Here is a 19,983-nt window from a genome sequence, read left to right as displayed (position 1 = left end):
TTTAGCGCAATGCGTGAAGTATTCATACAGTCTTGTAGGCGCTAATATGCGCATCACGACGACCGTAAAATCTCCGTGACTTAATCTAAAAATTACCGACGTGTCCGTACTCTCCGTATGTAGGTATTCTAGTACTATGGCAGGTAATTTTAAGCACTCGATTAATAGTCTGCGAAAGGAGGCAACATTTATAAAAGAGGGGCACTATTCAAAATACCCTAAAATTAATCAAATCTCCCCCCCCCCCCCAAGAACTAAAAGATATTTAAAATGCCCGTGCCATCACCTGCCATTTCCTATCGATGTTTCTGATACAGTTCCGTGAGAGGTACTCAGAGAATTATTTTTCCCGTCTGTCGGGGAATCGTAAATTTTTCCCTGGTTTTTTGGCCGTTTTTGTCAGGGAAGTCAGGGAAACTTCAGGGAATTTTTTTTGTTGAAAATTGCTAGACACCTTGATTCTCCTTATAAAGTCACTCTGGACGGAAAGGGACTTGTTGCGGCGCACAGTGGCGGATCGAGTCAAATAGAGGGGTCGGACATGGAATGTTTTACTAAAACTGCAAATTTTGGTGTTAATTTCGTCACATTTTAAATTTCAAGGGGTGCTTCTAGAGGACAATTTCACGAGAAATCCAATGTAACCACTTCTAGATCCTCAAAGTTTTGTATAAACGGAGTTATAAGCGTTTTAAGTTTCCAAATTTTGTCCGACCTCCCCAACTGACGCGATTCACTGTGCGCCACACAGTGGATCGAATCAATAAAAGAGGTCGGACAAAATTTGGAAACTTAAAACGTTCATAATTCCGTTTATGCAGAATTTGAGGTTCAGAAAGTGGTTTCATTGGTTTTCTCGAGAAATTCTCTTCTAGAAGCACCCCTTAAAATTTAAAATATGACGAAATAAACATCAAAATTTGTAGTTTAAGTAAAACATTTTATGTCCGACCTCACTGATTGACTCGATCCACTGTGCGGCGGTCGGGGTGCGACAAGGGACTTACGTTGGAGGAGGCATCCGGCGAGGACGAGGATGTTGTTGTAGAGGAGTCCGTACTTCCTGCCGAGCTTCTCGGCGATGAGACCGGTGAGGGATCCGCCGATCATGCCGCCCACGCAGAAGATGGACACCGCGATCGACCAGATCATCGTCACTTGCGAGGGCTCCGGCTTGTACTCGGCTCCCGCCCCCGATCGGTTCCGCAGCACGTCCGAGATCCATGACTCGATCAACTGAAACCATCCAAAACCCCATTCAAAATCACTAAACTATCATCCGCACTTAGAAAAAAATTTCGGTTAGAAACATGGAGTACATAGTGTCGTAATGTAAATGGGAGAACAGCGCGACGAGTTCCGAGCCCGGTGTGCGCCGAGCTTCGGTCACTTGCAACTATGACTAGTACAGACCTACGCTGGAGAGTGCGTGCTGTGAAGTCAATGAACTCAGTTGGGTTTGGTTAGGTTAAGCAACTAAACTAACTCCCCGGCAAAGCGGAGAGTATCGCCGAGATCTGAAGGCGCCCCCAAGCTGTGGTCGTGCTTTTGAAACCTTGACTATGTCTACGACTTCGCAATTTGGACGGGGAATTGTGATGTTTTTGTTTTTGGATGTGCACTCATATGATGGATAAACTATTTTTGAATGCAAAGTAGCTCTTTAATAACCATTTATAATTGGATTCCTTCTTGCAATAAGGAGCCACAGTCTCTGATAACGATTCAACAATCGACCCGCAGATGTACCGATGAGTGTGTTTTTCTGCCGCAGTTTCCTGGGAAAATATATTTCAGCCATCAGGCTGATCATTGAAACTTTCGACAAAGCTATAAGAAGACATAAGGAATATATGGAGCGATCTCATCGGTTGGAACGGGTGGTTTTTATAGACTAAGGGGGAAATGATGGATTAACTGTAGAGCCTCTTGTCGGTTACTGTTAGTCAGTCCATTACTTTGCCACCTTCGGGCCAAAATATCACAAGCGCCATATGCGATGTTTAAATATTTCCGCCGTCATTTTATTTTTTTACAGAGAAATTTTTGGTTGAACTTGTTAAAAAATTTCACTGAATTTTATCGGCACAAAGTAAATTCAGTGAAATTTTCGGACAGCTTCGTTGAACAATTTCTCTGAAAAAAAAAAAAAAATGGCGGCAGAAATTTTTGAACATCGCATGGCGCTTGTGATACTTTGGCTCGAAATTGACGACTTATCATTCGACAGCTTCCGTCGATAGGATCCCTTCATATCTCTCATGCCTTCTTTGTCTATAATCCAATACAGTGGACTCTCGATAATTCGAAATTGAAGGGAATCTGCTTTTTCTTCGATAGTCAGCCCGCAGGAGTTCCCGGGCGCGAACTTTCCCGAAAAAATAAATTTGAAAATAAAGGTGCATTTATTATGATTCCAGTTTCATGAAAGATAGAGAAAAATTGGAACTAAGGGAATTTTTGGGAGAAAAGTAGCAACATGGAGGGGAAATGTTGGCGCCGCACAAATAAGTGAGGAGACAGGATTTATAGGACCCCCGAGGTTCGTCTTATTATGCTCATCCTGTCCACGGAGGCCCGGATGTCCGGTTATTATTTCGGCTGGTCCCGCGGTCCTCCGAGTTGCCAAACTGCACAGGAAATTTTGATGCTTGTGAAAAGAAGAATTTTCAATCTATTTAAAATTATCTCATAATTCATGGATAAAATGCACGGTCCTGTCACATAAAACCATTTTTAAAAAAATAATCGTTGAATATTCACTTACGGATTGTGGGGCGTTGACTACTCCTGTGTTGTAACCGTGTTGAAAGGCGGAGCCAAGCGCCGCTGCAGATATCGCGAATAGCAACCGCCCGTTCGCGCTCTGAAACAAGAAGCAATATACAAGCATTAAATCTCTGGAAAGTTCAGAATGCAACATTCGCGTATGAAAAAGGGCATTTAGACATTGATCGAAACCTACGGATGCCAAAGAAAGGTAAGGGGAACATAGCGCTCTCACAAGAATGAAATATTTTCAATTATACGAATTATCCGCCAACGGCTACCCAGCAAGTTGGCAACATTGGATTTTACCCATTTAAATACATCGATGATTCGGGGCGCAAAATGCGTATCTGCATTGCAACTTTTAAAAATCTCTGACATTGTTTCGTTCTCCACAATGAAAACCAATCGGAAATGCTACCCTGCGATTTTGTGTGATTTATTCATTAGGATGAGCACAAAAAATTCACCAAAAAAAAAAAAAAAAAATTTAACAGAGACTGTCGGTTAGCTTCTCTTCGAAAAAATAAAACAAAGCGCGGAAACTTAAAACGTCGCCATCTGAGATATGCATTTTCCGATTTTGGCCATTGCCGCTACGGAGCCGCCGAAAACAGTTTTCCACCGCTAACCTCCGATAACTTTTGATGACTTTAAAAAGAAAAGGTCATAATTTTTTATTTCTGTGATTTGCGGTCATGGGTTTCGGCCCATGTTGACCCTCCCTCATATCCGCCCGTAGTCATCGATAAGAGAAGCAATTGATATTTATCGACATCGCTGCTTCTCCTAGAATCAATTATTTCTGATGGATATGAGGGCAGCAGGTCCGTCCATGGGTATATGGCGTCAGTTACTCATGATCAGGGTGCTCAATTAATTTCGAAATGGTTCCTTTCAGCAGCATCGATACATCCATTTGCGGTGGGTTGATATATGCAAGGAACGAAAAGGCTCTCCTCGATAAGGCTCCAAAGGATCTCCAAAGAGAACAAAAGAAGGATCTACAACGCGATTGTCAAGAGCATAGTAACCTACGGGTGTGAAGTATGGCCGATGAAACAGCGGACCCGGGAGGTTTTAGAGGCAACGGAGATGGACTTCTGCATGGCGTAGATCCGCTGGTATTTACAGAAAGGATTGCGTCAGGAATGAGACGGTACGGGAAATCATGGATGCCAAGCAGACCATCGTGCATGACATTATGACGAAACAACTCATCTGGTATGGTCATGTCCAGAGAATGGCAGGAGACAGGTTGCCGAAGAAGGTCCTTGACTGGGTTCCTCCTGGGAGAAGACGCAGAGGGCGCCCAATGAAAGGTTGGAGGGAAGGGATTGAAGCGGAAATGTTAAGGTGCTCAATCCCCCAAGATTTGTGGTTTGAAAGAGAGCAGTGGAGGTTAGGAGTCGTAGAGCGCGAGGGAGTGCTGTAAAGCGACTTATATGTATGTATGTGTACGAAAAGGCACCACTATACCGTGGGTCGAAATATGCACCCTAACGCTTGGCTCCTTTCGTATTTAAATATGCGAGCTCATTCGCTATATTTTCGGCAACTATCAATGGACAGCCTCAAGCTCAATTAGACGTATTTCTACCAAACGGAACTATGTACATTATGACGTGAGCCCTGTTAGGCAAATATTCTCATGGGTCTCAGGGCTCATGTCTTAATGCACATAGTTCCGTTTGGTAGAGATACGTCCAGTTATAGGTGACGCAATGGAAGGTTCGCGAATTTCATTCAGTTCAGTCCCTCTTGAAAAGGTACTACGGCTCTGGTTCATTGTAATTGAAATTCAACGTCCTGGTTTTTTTACTAATCGCGTTAGCCGAAACAAAAGACATTCGGCCGAGATTGAAAAGGAAGATCGCATTGTCTTAAAAGGGACTCTAATTAATTTGCGATACCATCTGCTTTTTTTGCCCTCCTCGATTCGTTCGACTATGTTCTTGACGTATTCTACGACTGGTGGTTCATTCATCCCTTAGCTCGATTAAGCGCAGGGTATTGTGAAGACTAGGAGGTGCCAGCGTCCATTATAAGTATACATAATCTCTTGTCATTCTCCGTTGTCGCTTTGTTATCGTTGCCCATGTTCTTTCTTTTCTTTAAAGAGAGAGAAAGAGGGGTGCGTTCTACCCTCTATGAGCATCAGCATAGCAGACTGCCTCAGTTCTTTGCTGTTCTTTCTACGATAAGAAGGATAGCGATGTTTTGGTGGTAAGTAACACTTTGCGGAAAAAATAGTAATTTCAGTGATAGCGAGAAAAAACACTAGGAAAGGGCCCGACCTGTATACAACGAGGTGGTGAAATGGTGCTGGGTCCATAACATTTCGCGGGGGGGAAAAAAACCAAAAATTTCAATCAGAGTCAAAAGTTTTGAGCTCTAATGAGTACCGGTAGCAGGCTGTGAGGGGGGGGGGGGGTATTTAGCTCAGGCAGCTTGCGTTGGAATATTAAGTTGAGGTCACGCCAGGGGATCTATGACGTTTTGAGTCTTTTCAGACTTCATCAGTAGATCTCACTAGTCAGTGAACATATACTTTGCGAATAAAAAATGCTACATCAACTGATGAACGCAAGGATATTGACAAAACGTCTTGATGCAACTATACGTACTTAATGGATATGCGTGTTGCTTGAAAAAGAATTGAAGGAGCTCCTGATTTTTCGTCAAAACAGCAATTTCCGCTAACGTCTTGGCAAGTCACTAGTTTCAGCAACAGTAACGGCAATTTCAGGCTCTGTTCGTGACCAGAAAGCACAAGCTTGGCCAATTTTCTATCGTGTTTGAAGGTAAAATATAGTCATTCAATTGGAAAAAAATAGGTACAAAAAAACCTCACGTATATTCACTTTTCTCCCAATAAACTGGTTTCCACCTATCGCGTCGTGCCTGGAAACACCACGATTCAGTGATGAAAAAATCGTGTCGGAAAATCGAGATTCTACTGTGAGTCATTTCAAAAAACTCAATTCATTTTTACCTTGAAAAAGGGAATACAATTTCATTTCAATTCCTCAATTTTAAGCTCAGGACAGATGGAAACTTTTAATTGGCGTTTAGTCAAACCTACCCGCATTGACCTTCAAACTATGTGCACTTTCATAAATTCGGCATGCTTTGACTTTGTTAGGCCTTTTTTAAGTCAAAATGTACATGAACAACTGCTCCAAGAAAAATAACGTAAACAATTTTGAGTTTTTTGGCAATGAGGCCCTTTTCTTCCCCTGGACGATCACAAAATTATCAGTGGCGTGCCGTGCTTTGCGATAGATTGATCGATCTGCCATTTAAATCTACGGAAAAGGATCGATAGACACGGTGTTCGCAAGGGACACCTTAATATTCGATTCTTATCATAGCATCAAATGGGGGAAATATCGATAAATCGATTATTCACGCATCGCCGCACTGAAAATTATACATTATATTTTTGTTAGTTTAAGTAAAAAGTTAGAGGGAAAAATCTGAACAGATGAACTCATATTTGGGTACCTAACCGTATATAATGCCGAATACCAGATGCAATATGGGGATTTGCGTTACACGTAAGGCGTTCAAATAGTTTCAGTGGATTTTGCCCTGCCATCCAGTTCTTTTTCTGCGTGCGTCAAAGCTAGAGAACAATTAAAAATGTATTGTTTTATGGAAACAGACTTTCAGGTTGCCCCCACGGATCCTCCGCGCTATCACTTTTTCAGGACTCATAATCAACTGTTCATTGTCCTACTGCGGCAGTACCGAACTGTGTCAAGATCGTGGTGCTATACTTCCTCGTTTGAGGCCTTCCAAATTTTTGTGATTACAAATGAAGTCAGTTGTACTACGGGCTGATTGTTGAAATTGATGGACAAAGCTATAGACAAAGAAGACGTAGGTAGTATAGGCGATCCTTTTGGTTGAAATGGGTGGTTCCTATAGACTAAGGGAGAACATAATGGACAGAAAGGTCTCTCCATATTGCTTTCCTTTTACTTGGGAGGAATTTAACATACCAGATTCAATGTCTGTCATGATATTAGATGGATCTCTACTCCTATGAGTTGGGCATAAACAAGTAAAGAGATTCTTCTGCGGACTGATTATTGAAATTGATAGAGAAAAGCCGTAGGTGAAGAGGACACGGGAGTATGGAGCGATCCTATTGGTTGACATGGTTCCTATAGACTAAGGGAGAAAATGGTGGACTAACCATAGGATCTCTCGTGGGTTGCCTAAGTCTATTACCTATCTCCTTTGTCCATTGCAACCACCCGCTTCCACCGATAGAATCCCTTCATATCCATTATGTCTTCTTTGTCCACAGCTTTGTCTATCAATTTCAATAATCGGCTCGCCAGTGACTCAAGTTGAGGCCCTACTTGTATGAGACTGAAATCGTTTGAATGTATGATTTGTGAGTTTTTGGTGAATACGAGTTTGCCAACACGTGATTAATTTGAACTGGCCCGCTCTAGGATTTCAGGTTCAATGAGGCAGATTGAACGGCTTTGGAACTTGATCAGTTTTTTGTCGGAGAAGACATTTCCAAGTGAATACCGCGGTTGTCACAAAAAGGTGTGAATTCATCATACTACAGGGTGTCTTCCGTCAGTGAAAACTGGAAAATCTCAGGAAAATCGGGCATTTTTCAAATTTCGAGTTTCGGGCATTTTCGAGAAATTTCGAGTGCGTCCGGCATTTTTCAACTACATGCAGTTTGGCACATTTACAAATGGAGCATTTGATTCAATCCAACCAATATGTCGGTTAGTGAAATCAAACGATTAGGACTTCTTCGTCCAAAAAATCAGAAAATATTCATTTCAAATATTGGGGGATATCAGTAAAATATCAGAAAAATCCAAGATGAAATTTTAGTAGACACCCTGTAGGTACCACTGCCCAAACATCATTTCTTTTAAATGAGGAATTTTCAGCTTGACATCGCATCCTCCTGGGCACCTTGCCTAGTGGCCCATTATCTTAATAGCGTGGCAGAGCATGCTGATAGTTTATCATTCACTATTAAAACGTCTTTGAAACACCACTGACCATAAGCTAGTAGGATTATCTTGTCCTTTTGAATTATTTGTATTTTCGGTTCAATTGAAATGCAAATAGACGCAACGCGCGTGCGTAAAAGCTGCTCGTATGTGACAGACTAAATGCCTCAACACTGCCGTGCTCAGGAAGAATGCCGTATGAACATTCGAGAGTTGCCAAATTTCCTTCGATGAAATGTTTATTATTGAGGAAAATTTTGAATATTTTTCCTGGAAGTTTTCAGACGTTTTCGATAAAATTACAAACAAAATTATCTGCGAAATTGGCAGGAAAATATTCAAAAAATTTCCTGGAAAGTAGTGATTTGCCAGGGGAAATTTGGCAACACCTGAAGGCTCATACGGCGTTTTTCCTTACCACGGCAGAAAACGCCCGCCCGTGCCCTGCGGCAAAGTTGGCAGAATATGTGATCGAATCTGCATACTTTACATTGAGTTTAAGGGGAGAAATATATTATTTCAAAACAATGTGGCAACTAAGCCCCGGGTATCCGTATTGGCCCCTTGCTCCTACAGCTCACATGGAAATTAAAATATTTAGCAAACACACGTCACCTGTGACGTCTAACGTTAGAAAGAATTTCCGGCCGCTTCGTTCAACGTCATACCCATTACCAACCTGCCACTGCCATGCCGACTCAATGATGTTTTTAGGTGATTTTGTAGTAGTGTTGCGAGAGCGATTTGAAAGTCAGTCGATCAATTGGACTACATTTTGCAAATAGGTAACTACAATCTCTGGCTCATTTTAGAAAAGGCGTATGTACCACTAGTTTCCCTGTGCAGTTACGCGTTTTTACCTATGAGCCAGAAATTATAGCTCCTGATTGAAAATGAAGTCCAATTGATAATCTCTGAATTTGTGACCGTCCACGAAATAGGACCTAAGCCCGCAGGGATAAAATTATCATCAGATGTGCGGTTTTTCTGGAATCGCTTAAAAAAATCGAATTTTGGGATTTCGATGGGAAACTCTCCGTCATCCTATAGGTATAATTACTTGCGAGCGGTCTAGTTTATTTTTATGCTGATAGTTGTCATATTGTTCTACTACAATTTGGAAATTTCGTATCATTTACGTGGTAGATTTAAATAAATACATTTTTTCTTGTAAGTATGTTGTTGAACTGCAAATTTCAAATCACCATTACTTGGATTTTGTTTGTCATTTTCATGCGTGTACAAGTCTGGTGCTTGCCATGCCAGAAATAGGATAGGATAGTCTTTTTCTGCCCAGATGTTAAATTGACTGACGAAAGCAAGGATATAGACGAACCGTTTTGATACAACTATTCGAACTTAATGGATATGCATGTTGCTTGAAAAAGAATTGAAGGAGCTCCGGATATTTTTTTCAAAAAGCAGTCCTCGCCAACGTCTGAGCGACTTACTGGTTGGAGTTTTTGCCTCGTTGAGCAAATGATGTGAAAGCAAGGAACAAAAGTACCAAGAGACCGTTTTTGCCATCGCTTATACTCATTACGGCGGAGCGCCCCAATTGCTCCTCTTGTAAGGTAGCCAAAACGCCTTCAATTTTTCAACGCAACCCGCACATCCACTGGGTACGAATAGTTACATCACGGCGCTGCTTAAAACCTCGTGGCGTCGAGTCAATCGAGCAGGGCACCGACTAAGTGGACCTTACTTTCCTATTCGTAAATGAAACATAAGTGCCGTTTTTTTGTTTTTCCACTTCACCTCGTTTCACATTTTCATTATTTCACATTTTATCGTGTGAAAATGTCAATTGATAATCGTAATTACTACTTCTATTTAGAAAAAAAACGTGCGACTTAAAAAACTGCCGAGTTTTCGCGGCGAATTAGCACAAAAAATCAGTGTAGCTTGACATCGCAACGCACCTCTCGCATGATGAATTCGGACGTTTTCTCGCAAAAAAGCGTAAAGCAGAAAATCTAGTTTTTAAAAAAAACGTGTTTCCGAGTTATTTAAAAGCCGTGTTGCTGAGGCTTTTGATTATTTTAAGTAGAGCTGGTTTTAAAAGTTACCATCAAACATCACGGGCTATTTCAAGTATCGAACACCTACCGAAACTCAATGAGAAATGGCAAATATGAAATGAGGATTTAGACGTCCTTTTCGTGTAAAACGCTTTTTCCGCTGAATACAGTTGATGCCTCCTATTCCTTGTCGATATTTAACTTCGACCATGTGCAGAGTGTCTATTTTTGGATGAGTATCATCGTATCGTATTCAAAAAGTATACGGGCGAACAGTGCAGCCTTAATGGCAAAGTATATATGCGGGGCTTAGAGGACAAGGCGCAGAAGTGCAGTTTCTGAAAAAATGTGATATCAATTATTTGAAGTAAAACTAGGCTTAATGCATATTTTGGGAAAAATTCGCTCCCAAATTCCAATTTTTAAGCATCAAAAAGTCAGTTTGAACTTTCTGTCCGCCATTAGGATCCATGTAATTTCGAAACTTCAAACACGTATTCCTCGATATAGCAAAAATTGCACTTATGCGCCTTATCTTCCAAGCCCCTCATATTTAATTTTTGGGTAAATAACACCGTGAGGATTGACAATACGCTACCTCGATAAAAAAGGTGACGCGCCCTTTATTTGAAGAATGTCTTCATTGACAAACTATAAATTTTTGGACGGGTAACATCGGAAGATACGCAATCTCCGCAAAAAGTGTATATGAGACGATAGAGTCTCTTTAACCGAAAAGTGTCTCGATCAAGTAGCGAAATGTCTCACGAGAAGTTCCACGGCTCCGCTGCTCGGTTTTTACCCTTACATTTCCAGATATGAAACCTAGCAATGCCACTGGTTAACATGTTTTGTAGAATTTCAGCCCCTAGTTATATGCAAAATCCGCGCCGCACAATGGATTGAGTCGATAGGAGAGGTCGGACATACTTCGGAAACTTTAAACGCCTACAAATCCATTCATACGAATTTTTGAGGTTCTAAAAGTGGTTCCACTGGTTTTCTAGTGAAATTTTTGCGTAGAAACACCCCGTACAATTTCAAAGAGACGAATTAAACGTCAAAATTTGCAGTATTTAAAAAAAAATTAAGTCCGACCTCTCTAATTGACTCGATCCACTGTGCGTCGCGCCGTTCGCGAGAAAAACAGAGAACGAGGGTTACGTCACTGCAGTCTCGAGGAAAAAATAAATCGAAAAAATATCAATTGCCAACTTGAACGAAGTATTACTATATTTTCCTCCGATGAGTGTATTGAGTGCCAAATCGTTAACGTGCCATTGGTAGATGACAAACCCCCTCCTCTTCCCGACCGCCCCGGATCGTTAGTCGTTGCCATGACTAGTGGATGTTCTCGAATTATTTTGGATTCGTCTTATTTGTTTTTCGGATAGATTACATCATTTTTTTTTATTTTATTTAACTTTTTTTGGCGCACTAGGTGGTTTTAAAATTTCCAAGAAAACACCCCGATCCGTAGAAACATTTTGACAGAGGTTTTGTTTTACGCACAGATAGGAATTTCGACTCGGGCAAAAGGACAGGAAAAGGACAGGCAAAAAAGACTTATGCTCGAAGAACAAATCAGTCACTCCACTAAAAATGGACGGTCAGTCTAAAACGCGCGTAGCAAGATAAGATTTTACGCGCTAGTGAGTTTTTATAGTTTTTAAATAATCTTAGTAGAGATTTCGTCGCGACTAACGAACTTGCTTCCTGGCTTTCAAAATCGCGCTGTCGTGGGTTCACGGAGAGGGAAATGTGCATGCTCATTCCCGAAAAATTTTGAGCAAAATTTCCCCCGATAAGAGATTATTTAAAAGGAAATTTTGTAGAGACAAACGCTTCTGATTTGTGAGGGAGATAACAAATAAATTAGCACTATCTTAACAGAGGCAGGTATGAAAAAATTTAAACTTGTAATGCTTTCCTACTCAGACACCAAAGATTTTTAGTATGCCGAGTAAAATTTTTAAATTTTATACGTCCAAAGATGGTCTGCTCATTTGTTACGTAAATCGTTAAACATCATACTAAAAAGGCGCCTGTGGCAGCACACGGTTTGCAACTGTAGGAAGCTAGCTAATAAATTAAAAACGGTGAATTAAAATTTCGATAGTATCTCGTCATTAAGCAAGGTATCAGGAGAAGGCGATTAAATAAAAATAAAGAGATGAGGAATTTTACAGGAAGCTCATTTTGCAACGTTGGAGACCAGCCTCCAACGACCGAGCCCCCAGCCGTGGCTTTATTGGTTCCGGTGCCAAATTTAGGCGAAGAAAAGAAGAAGAAAAACGCAAAACAATCAAGTTAAAATAAATACGTCTGAAGCGAGCGGGAAAAGTCTGCGAGAAAACAACCGCGCTCGAATATTAACAAATAAAGAGAACAAATCAAACTTTTCACTTTTTATGGTAAAGTCATGTCGCGGAATGATCAAAACGGGAAAAGTTCTGAGGTTTCCCTACCTCTACATGTTGACTGATCGACCGTAACTTTGTTTTCTCGTGGTAAGTGAATTAATTTTAGCCGATGACGAAATTCATTCGCAACGGTGGGATGTGTTTTTCGGTGTGGCTCTTGCACATGTTTTTACCTCAGAGTAACTAGGCAGAGTTCAGCAGAAAACACTTTCACAAATTGCGTCGCGGTATAATGGTATTCAGACCCCTTTCTTCATCGTCATACGCCCTTCACCAAGGTCTGAACCTTCCTCCACCCCTAAAAATTATTACGGCACACTTTTTTAGACCCTTCTATCAAGGAGAAATTCGGATATCTTTGGCAATATTTATACGTAGATCATCACTAAGACTAGTCTCATTTGAAATTATTAATAACTCGATTTTTTTTTAAAAAAAACTGCACTTACGCGCCTTATTCTCCAATCCCTTCATTCGATGGTGTTCGAATATTCATACGCGGCGTTTTCCGTTTACTTAGGGCGGCAGAAGCGGTGCCGAAACATCGACTCGGTTTCACGTAATACAGACAGCGGCGAGAAGAGAGGTAAACTGGTCCTGAGTCAATAAAAAGGATCGGGAAATAATGAATTCCGGCGTCTGGCTCAACTTCATCTCCATAACGGCGCACAGTGGATCGAGTCAATCAGAGAGGTCGGACGTGACATTTGGAACTAAAATCGCAAATTTTGATGTTCAATTCGTCAAATTTTAAATGGGTCAGTTGCACTGGTCACAAAATCGTGTCTTGATGCTTGATTCTTGTAGATCGGCTAAAAATAATATGAGTTGTCCAAACAGAAACTTTCTACGTTGAATATTAACCGAGATATTGCCCTTTGATAAGTCGGGTTTTTGACGTCATCCACCGCGACAGTGACACCCTTGGTTTCTTCCACCTTACCTTCATCCGAGTTTCACGTTGAGTGAGAGGTGAAAATATGCGTCACACTGACTGATGAAAGCAAGGTGGAAGAAACCAAGGGTGTCACTACCGCCAAGGATGACGTCAAAAACTCGACTTTTCAAAGGCGATATCAGATAGACGAAAGATGATGTTTAAACAGATCTTATTCTTTTTAGCTAATCTATAATTTAAGCACCATAACACGATTCTGTGACCAGCGGAACTGACTCATTGTAAGGGGTGCTTCTAGCGGAAAATTTCACGATGAAACCGATGAAATTACTTTTAATACCTCAAAGTCTTGTATGAGCGGAGTTATGAGCTTTTAAAGTTTCCAAATTTTCTGACCTCCCCCATTGACTCGATCTATTGTGCGGCGCAGCAGCGCGGCGCCTTCGTCAGATGACGTCGGCATCCTTTGCTTCGTTTTGGCCCCTGCAGCCAGCACAGGAATCGAACGATTTTTTTATGTTTCACGCTTTCGTAGAAGCTTAGCTTCCAATCTCCCTCGCCGAAGCCGTTTCCGTCGTGATTGTCGTTTCGACTATGCGGCCCACCTGAAGGAAAAACACCGTATGTGCTCTAGGACGTCAGAGGTGGATCCAGCAATTTGGCAACACCGGATTCCTCCATTTAAACCTATGCTAAATAATCGATTCTTGTCGGCTGGCCCCTCCAAGAATCGATACATTTCCATAGGTTTAAATGGAGGAAATCCGGTGTTGCCAAATTGCTGGATCCGCCAATATTGGACGTTGCCACACTTCGTTCGATAAAATAATTATTTTTCAAATAATTTTGACGTATTTCTGCCAAACGAAACGCACGAGTGGGAAAGATGGGGTGTGCTCTATAAAGGTGAATAAGAAACAATGTGAAAGTGAGCTTGGTTCCCTTTGGGGAGATGTATTCTAAGGTGGAGCGTTTTTGGTTTTTTTTTTATTTTATTTTTTGAAAACGGACATAGTACGAAAGTGGCGAAATGGTCTTAAAACAACGCCTTAATTTTTTCGTACCATCGTTTTTTTTTTACATTTGGACCTCTCGGATTGACGTTAAAGTCAAAATTTAAGGGAAATTCAGGTTTTCTGACAATAAAATTGCAACGATGGCATACACAACAAAAATATCAAAGTTCTTGAAAATTTAATACCCAACAAAAAACTTCTTTATCGATTTATCTCTCAGAGCAAGCGATCTAGTGTAAAATTCGAAAAACCCTCATTTTGCCGCAGGTACAATTCCTTGTCCAGTCCAGGAGAAATACGGAATAAGGAGGGCTACCTCGGAACAAATCGCGTAACAGACTTTTCCTATATGAATATCATTATTAGGTTGACCTGAATGACACAAAACATACAAAAAGAGCGTAAGTGAATACTATTCACTCATGCACTAGACGGGTACAGTGGGGGGGGGGGGGGGGGGGCGTACAATGTGCTGTTATCGCCGGTATAACGAATTACCCTTGGAGCCGTCTTCCTCAATGATAAACACTGTGAAATAATCCAGGGGATCTGGACACAAGGCGAGCCCCCTTAAATTGGTCTTGATGGGTTTGTGAGTAAGTGGCCGCAGTGACCGACTCCAGATGTTGAATGCTGCCTGGTCGTACTCGTACTTGCTTGATGTCGATATTAATTAAACCTAATATTGATCTCAAGACATCAGAACAGTAGTTCACTGACGAAAATTCGGAGGAATCAGAACTGACACGCGGTGGGGTGTAGATTTCACGGTATGACTTTTTGCCTTTGATCACTCGAAGTATATCGGTATTGTCCTGGAGAACAAACTATTCAATTTTCAGATGGACAGGGGACAAGGACAATAAACTACAGACTCCTTATGCTCCTAGAACAGAGTCAAGTGGGTTGATTCTAAGCGACCTGCACATTTCCTCCATGCACCGGCAATTGGACGATTGACAGAGACTTTTAACTGACCGATACTGGGTGACTGGTGACCCGGACGGTCATTGATGCGACAGCGTTCGGCGGTCATCATCCATCAAGCCGGCTGGCGCGCGGCCGCGTCTTATAATCAGCATGCATGTAGGTACCATCAAAGTGTACTGGCGCGTATGTGCGCACGTGTGTTGACTCGTCATCCTCAACTTCTTGACGACGCCGTATAAAGCTCCTGCTTTATAGCGTGGGATATCCCCTCCATTTGGGCCTCAACTTGAGAGCTTTTTTTGAGCTTGGGAGTTGATTTCAGAGAAAACCAGTAGCACCATCGTGTTTCTCGCGAACTGTTACATAAGGATCAACAGTCAAATCGCAAATTCCTCAAACATGCGACATCTCCATTGTTGATCAAAAAAGAGTCCCGCCGCTCTATTTTGAGCTGTAACACTCATCAATCGCAACAAGTCCCTACTTTGAGCCACTTATCGTTGAAATCGATTCACTTTGAGCTTTCATTTTGACGCCATTTTGACGAGTGGAGACAGCGCTAAAAGATTGCTAATCTCGCCGCTCACAGGGTGTCTATTACAAGAGTCTGGCCAAAAATCAGTACTTTTACAGTACTTTTCCAGAACATTCCCAAGAAATTCAGTACCTCCTCAACAGAAAAATTCAGTACTTTTTCAGTACCTCAATTTGACGAGATTCGAAAGAATTTCAAAAATTTGAATTTTTCGCTCAAATCGCGACAGAATGACAAAAAAAGGAGCAAAATTCCGGACTTTCTTGCGGAATTTCCGCACTTTTTCAGTACTTCCGGACCGTCCTTGAAAAATCAGTACTATTTCCGGACTTTCCGGAAATTCCGGACTTGAAGACACCCTGGCCGCTCACCAATCATCATTGTGCGCAGGTTAGTGTTGATCCCCGAAATAACTTTCACGGTGCGGAAGGTCACAGAACCGTGACGACGCGACGTCGACGGTGGTTTGTTTCCGATCGATGACCGAGGAGAGAGCGGAGCTTTAGATGAGCACAAATTTTGGCAGCGTCCATCTCTCCCACCTGCACGGATTACTAACTAGAGACATAATAATATAATAATAAGTGTCGTGGTGCGGTGGTGGCTCAATGACAATTGGTCGGAAAGACCCGCGTCCCGCCCGGGCACCTCTGACCTCGTGCCCGAAAAAATTTCGACGGGTCGCCGCGTCGGGAAAAGTTCAACAATATTTCGACGCAGAGAAAAATATCCGGCTGAAAATATTTCGTTCGCTCCAGACTGTGCACTTGGCAGGGCGAGCGGCAGTGAAGAGTGTTCTAGTTCGAGAAAGAAACCGCTCGATAAAAGGGCAGGACTTCGCTGACATCTTCAATAGATGTGCCAATCTTAGGGATTCGACTCGTTAATGTATCGAAGTGCAGTGGTTCCAATGTGAACAATAGGATATCGACGTTGTAAGTCCGATCGATATCAATATAATCTCACCTGTGTGATCTGTCAAATGCGATCTATAAAAACCATCAAGTGAACGTGCCGGTAGGGGAGGGGTGTATTATAAGACGCGTTTACTCGTGTTAGGCACATTTTTTGTAAAAGCCCTGTCAACACTAACAAAAGTTCAGTTCCGTAAACCCATCCCTGTTTGGACAAGGCCTTCCATTGATAAAAAAGAACGAACAAATTATGAAAGAACAAACATAAATGTGGTTAAAAATTTTAACTTCCACCGCCGCGCCGACCGCACTGTGTTGGCGCAATGCGTGAGGTATTCATGTAGTTCTGTAGGCGCTATGCGTTTCACACCGACTGCTGCTGACCGCAGTGTGTTTGACGCAATGCGTGAAGTATTCATGCAGTCTTGTAGGCGCTATGTGTTTCATGCCGACCGTCGCGCCGCTTCGTTCCAGGTAAAATTGCGTGTTTGGTTTCTCTCTTAACTCGACTAATTAAAGGTGTTGTCTCTTGTATCACCGAAAGACGACAAAATTAGAATTACCATACTTTTTCTCTCAGGAAATGAGAGATTTTGTCGCCTTTTCTCGTTTGTGATTTATTTTTTGAATCCGATTGTTTTCTCTCATTTTTTGATAGCTTCATTCAAAAAGATTGCAAAATTTGCCGCCCCCTAAATTTTGCCGCCATGGGCCCCTAATCCGGCCCTATCGGACAGATCTTATTATTTTTAACTGATCCATAAGAATCAAGTATCGAAACACAATTCTGGGACCAGCGCAGTTTTTTCATTCACCAATTTCATATAATTCGAGGACCAGTGGCGCGGCGTGCTTTGCGATATATCTATTCATCTGTCATTTAAACCCATGGAAAAGTATCGATATACAGGGTGTTCGCAGCGAAACACCTTAATAATCGATTATTTACTACAGCTTCAAATGGGGAAATATCGATACATCGCAAAGCACGCCACGCCACTGTCGAGGACATAATTGTACCTCGGAGTGAGGATCCCCAGAGACGACGTAAGGATTTTGGGGGGAAAATTTTGAGCGCCCAGATATGGGACAACGCAACTTGCTCTCGGCATGGTAATGAGAGGCTTTAGCGAGGGCAAGTGAGGAGGGGTTGGTGGGTGAGGGGTGTTGCGATAAATCGGGGGGGGGGGGGGGGTCATGGAATCGGTCCGTCTGGAATCCGAGGATACACAACTCTAAACCTCGATGAAGCAAACCAGTAAATCAATGGGTACTATTATAATTTAAGGACTTACAGTCCTTTTTGGTAAACAGAACCAAACGGTGAATCAAAGATTTAACATTATACTCTCAACAAATTGTTCCGATTCACTTATTTGGAGTTCGGTTATGTGAATCAAAAAGGTATATTCGCGCGCAGGGTGTCATGAAACGTAAGAGAGTATGAAAGATTAGAAATTTCAGTACAATATTTCATGAAATTTCACGAGGCTGTGAAGTATTTCATATTTTTCAGGGGCTAGAGTATGTAACCCGCACTCAAACGCACCCAAAAATAGTAGAAAATCACAAATATCTTTCTTAAATTTCTGAAATTTCATGAAATATTTCACAAGAAATTTCAAGATTTTATTTTTAAGGACTTTTTGCCACCCTATTCGCGCGACCAGCGGCTGGGCCCTCTGATCCAAAAAGCTCTTACTGAACTTACCGGTTCGTATAACCGGATGTCTCTAACCAAGAGATCGAAAATCATACCTTCAAACTTTATTCTATGAAGTTCATAGCTACTGTTGAATGCCGCAGACTTCCCCCTCCCCCTCTCCGCACAGCCTATCGTTCGAATCTTTCCCATTCATGACCGGATCCGAAACGTGATTCGACTCGATCAAAATTCCATCCATCGACCCACGAATATCGGACGGCGACTTAATTTTCACTCGTACACAAGCAGGATAAAACTCCCTACTTGCGAAAAACCACTTAACCCCAGGAGAGGGTACACACAGACACGCGGTTTTGTCCCGCGTCGCGAAAACTTTGCAATCGTAGTACGCATAAAAAATCATACTCACAATCGAAATCGGCCACGGGACGACGTGATTCGCAAAAATCGTGCGGCGCAAAGTTGCAAAATTTTAAAACTGCCTGCCTTCTAGACGGCTTTACGCAGTGAGACGGACATCCTATGGATCGTTTTCGATACATCAAGCAGGTGAGATTGCATCGATATTGATTGGTTCAACATGTAAACATAGCGTCAAAAGTCAATTTCGAAATCTGAAGTAACGGGTCTTTTGTGATAAATTGGACTTTTATTCTTTCGAGTAGCAAATGGCATTAAAGAGTGAAATTGTTAGGAATTTTCTAATTTTCAGCTTTTTCACCTGAAATCCTAACTACACTACCTAACTACATCGAACCACTATCGAATACGATCTATACATTCTCTGTAAAGAGATTCCTTTTAAATCGACTAGGATGGGTTTGTGTTGTACGCAAGAGATACAGCTAAGTGAATGGCCTTTCTACTTGTAATCATGGCCGGATTCATCTACTTGCCGCCCATGGGCCGCCTGTATTTTGCCGCCCCCTTCTCATTCGTTTTGAAACTCGATGAAAACCATCAAATGAACGTGTCAGCGGGGGAGGGGTGCATGAGACACATTTACTCGTGTTGAACACATTTTTTGGGAAAGCCCTATCAACACTACTAGCAAAAGTTCACGGAGCTTTGCGCGAAAGTTAAGTCCCGTAAACCTATCTCTGTGTGGACAAGGCCTTCTATTCATAAGAAATGAACGAAAAAATTATGAAAGAACGAACCGAATTGTAGATCAATGATTTTAACTTCCGCCACTGCGCCGCGCAGACCGCACCGTATTTGGCGCAATGCGTGAAGTATTCACGCAGTCTTGTAGGCGCTATGCGTTTCACGCTGGCCGCAATGACCGCACTGTGTTTGATGGAATGCGTGAAGTATTCGTGCAGTCTTGTAGGCGCTAATATGTGTTACATGCCGATCGCCGCGCCTAGGGCTTCTCCTTTTCATCTCATGTCCTCGTTATCATTTCTCTGTAAGTCGCGCCGTTCCGGGCCAAATTGCGTGGTTGGTCCCTATCTAAACTCGACTTATTGAAGGTGCTCTCTCTTGTATCACTAAGGGATGAATAGAGCGAGGGACTTAGAAATTACTATACTCTCAGGAAATGAGAGATTTTGTCGCCTTTCCTCCTTTGTAATTTTGTTTTTATAAATCCGATTTTTTTTTATACCTCCACTTTAAAAAATTGCGAATTTTTGCCGCCCCTTAGACTTGCCGCCATGGGCCGCGGCCCATGTGGCCACTCCCTTAATCCGGCCCTGCTTGTAATTTCATACGAAAATTATCAGCATAACCAAAAATTCTAAAATCCACTCTTCAACGCCTTATGTGCACAGTTTTAAACACGCTTTTCAAATTTCTCGCTTCCGCTAAAA

General features: G+C 42.0%; 1 protein-coding gene across 2 annotated transcripts in view; it reads right to left on the bottom strand.

Moving 5' to 3' along the window:
- LOC109029784 (solute carrier family 2, facilitated glucose transporter member 1) overlaps positions 1-19,983 on the bottom strand; it is an 85,156-nt gene that overhangs the window by 9,263 nt on the left and 55,910 nt on the right. For both annotated transcript variants that reach the window (XM_019040419.2, XM_019040426.2), the window contains exons 2-3: positions 2,768-2,866; positions 1,008-1,236 (exon numbers count right to left, since the gene is read on the bottom strand). In XM_019040419.2, the coding sequence (XP_018895964.1) occupies positions 1,008-1,236; positions 2,768-2,866 (328 nt within the window). The remainder of the gene's footprint in view (positions 1-1,007; positions 1,237-2,767; positions 2,867-19,983) is intronic.

The sequence above is a fragment of the Bemisia tabaci genome, chromosome 2, assembly GCF_918797505.1.
Source record: "Bemisia tabaci chromosome 2, PGI_BMITA_v3".
In the NCBI taxonomy this organism is placed as follows: Eukaryota; Metazoa; Arthropoda; class Insecta; order Hemiptera; family Aleyrodidae; genus Bemisia; species Bemisia tabaci.
Note: the sequence above shows the minus strand (reverse complement) of the source record. Positions and strands in the feature narration are given on the sequence as shown.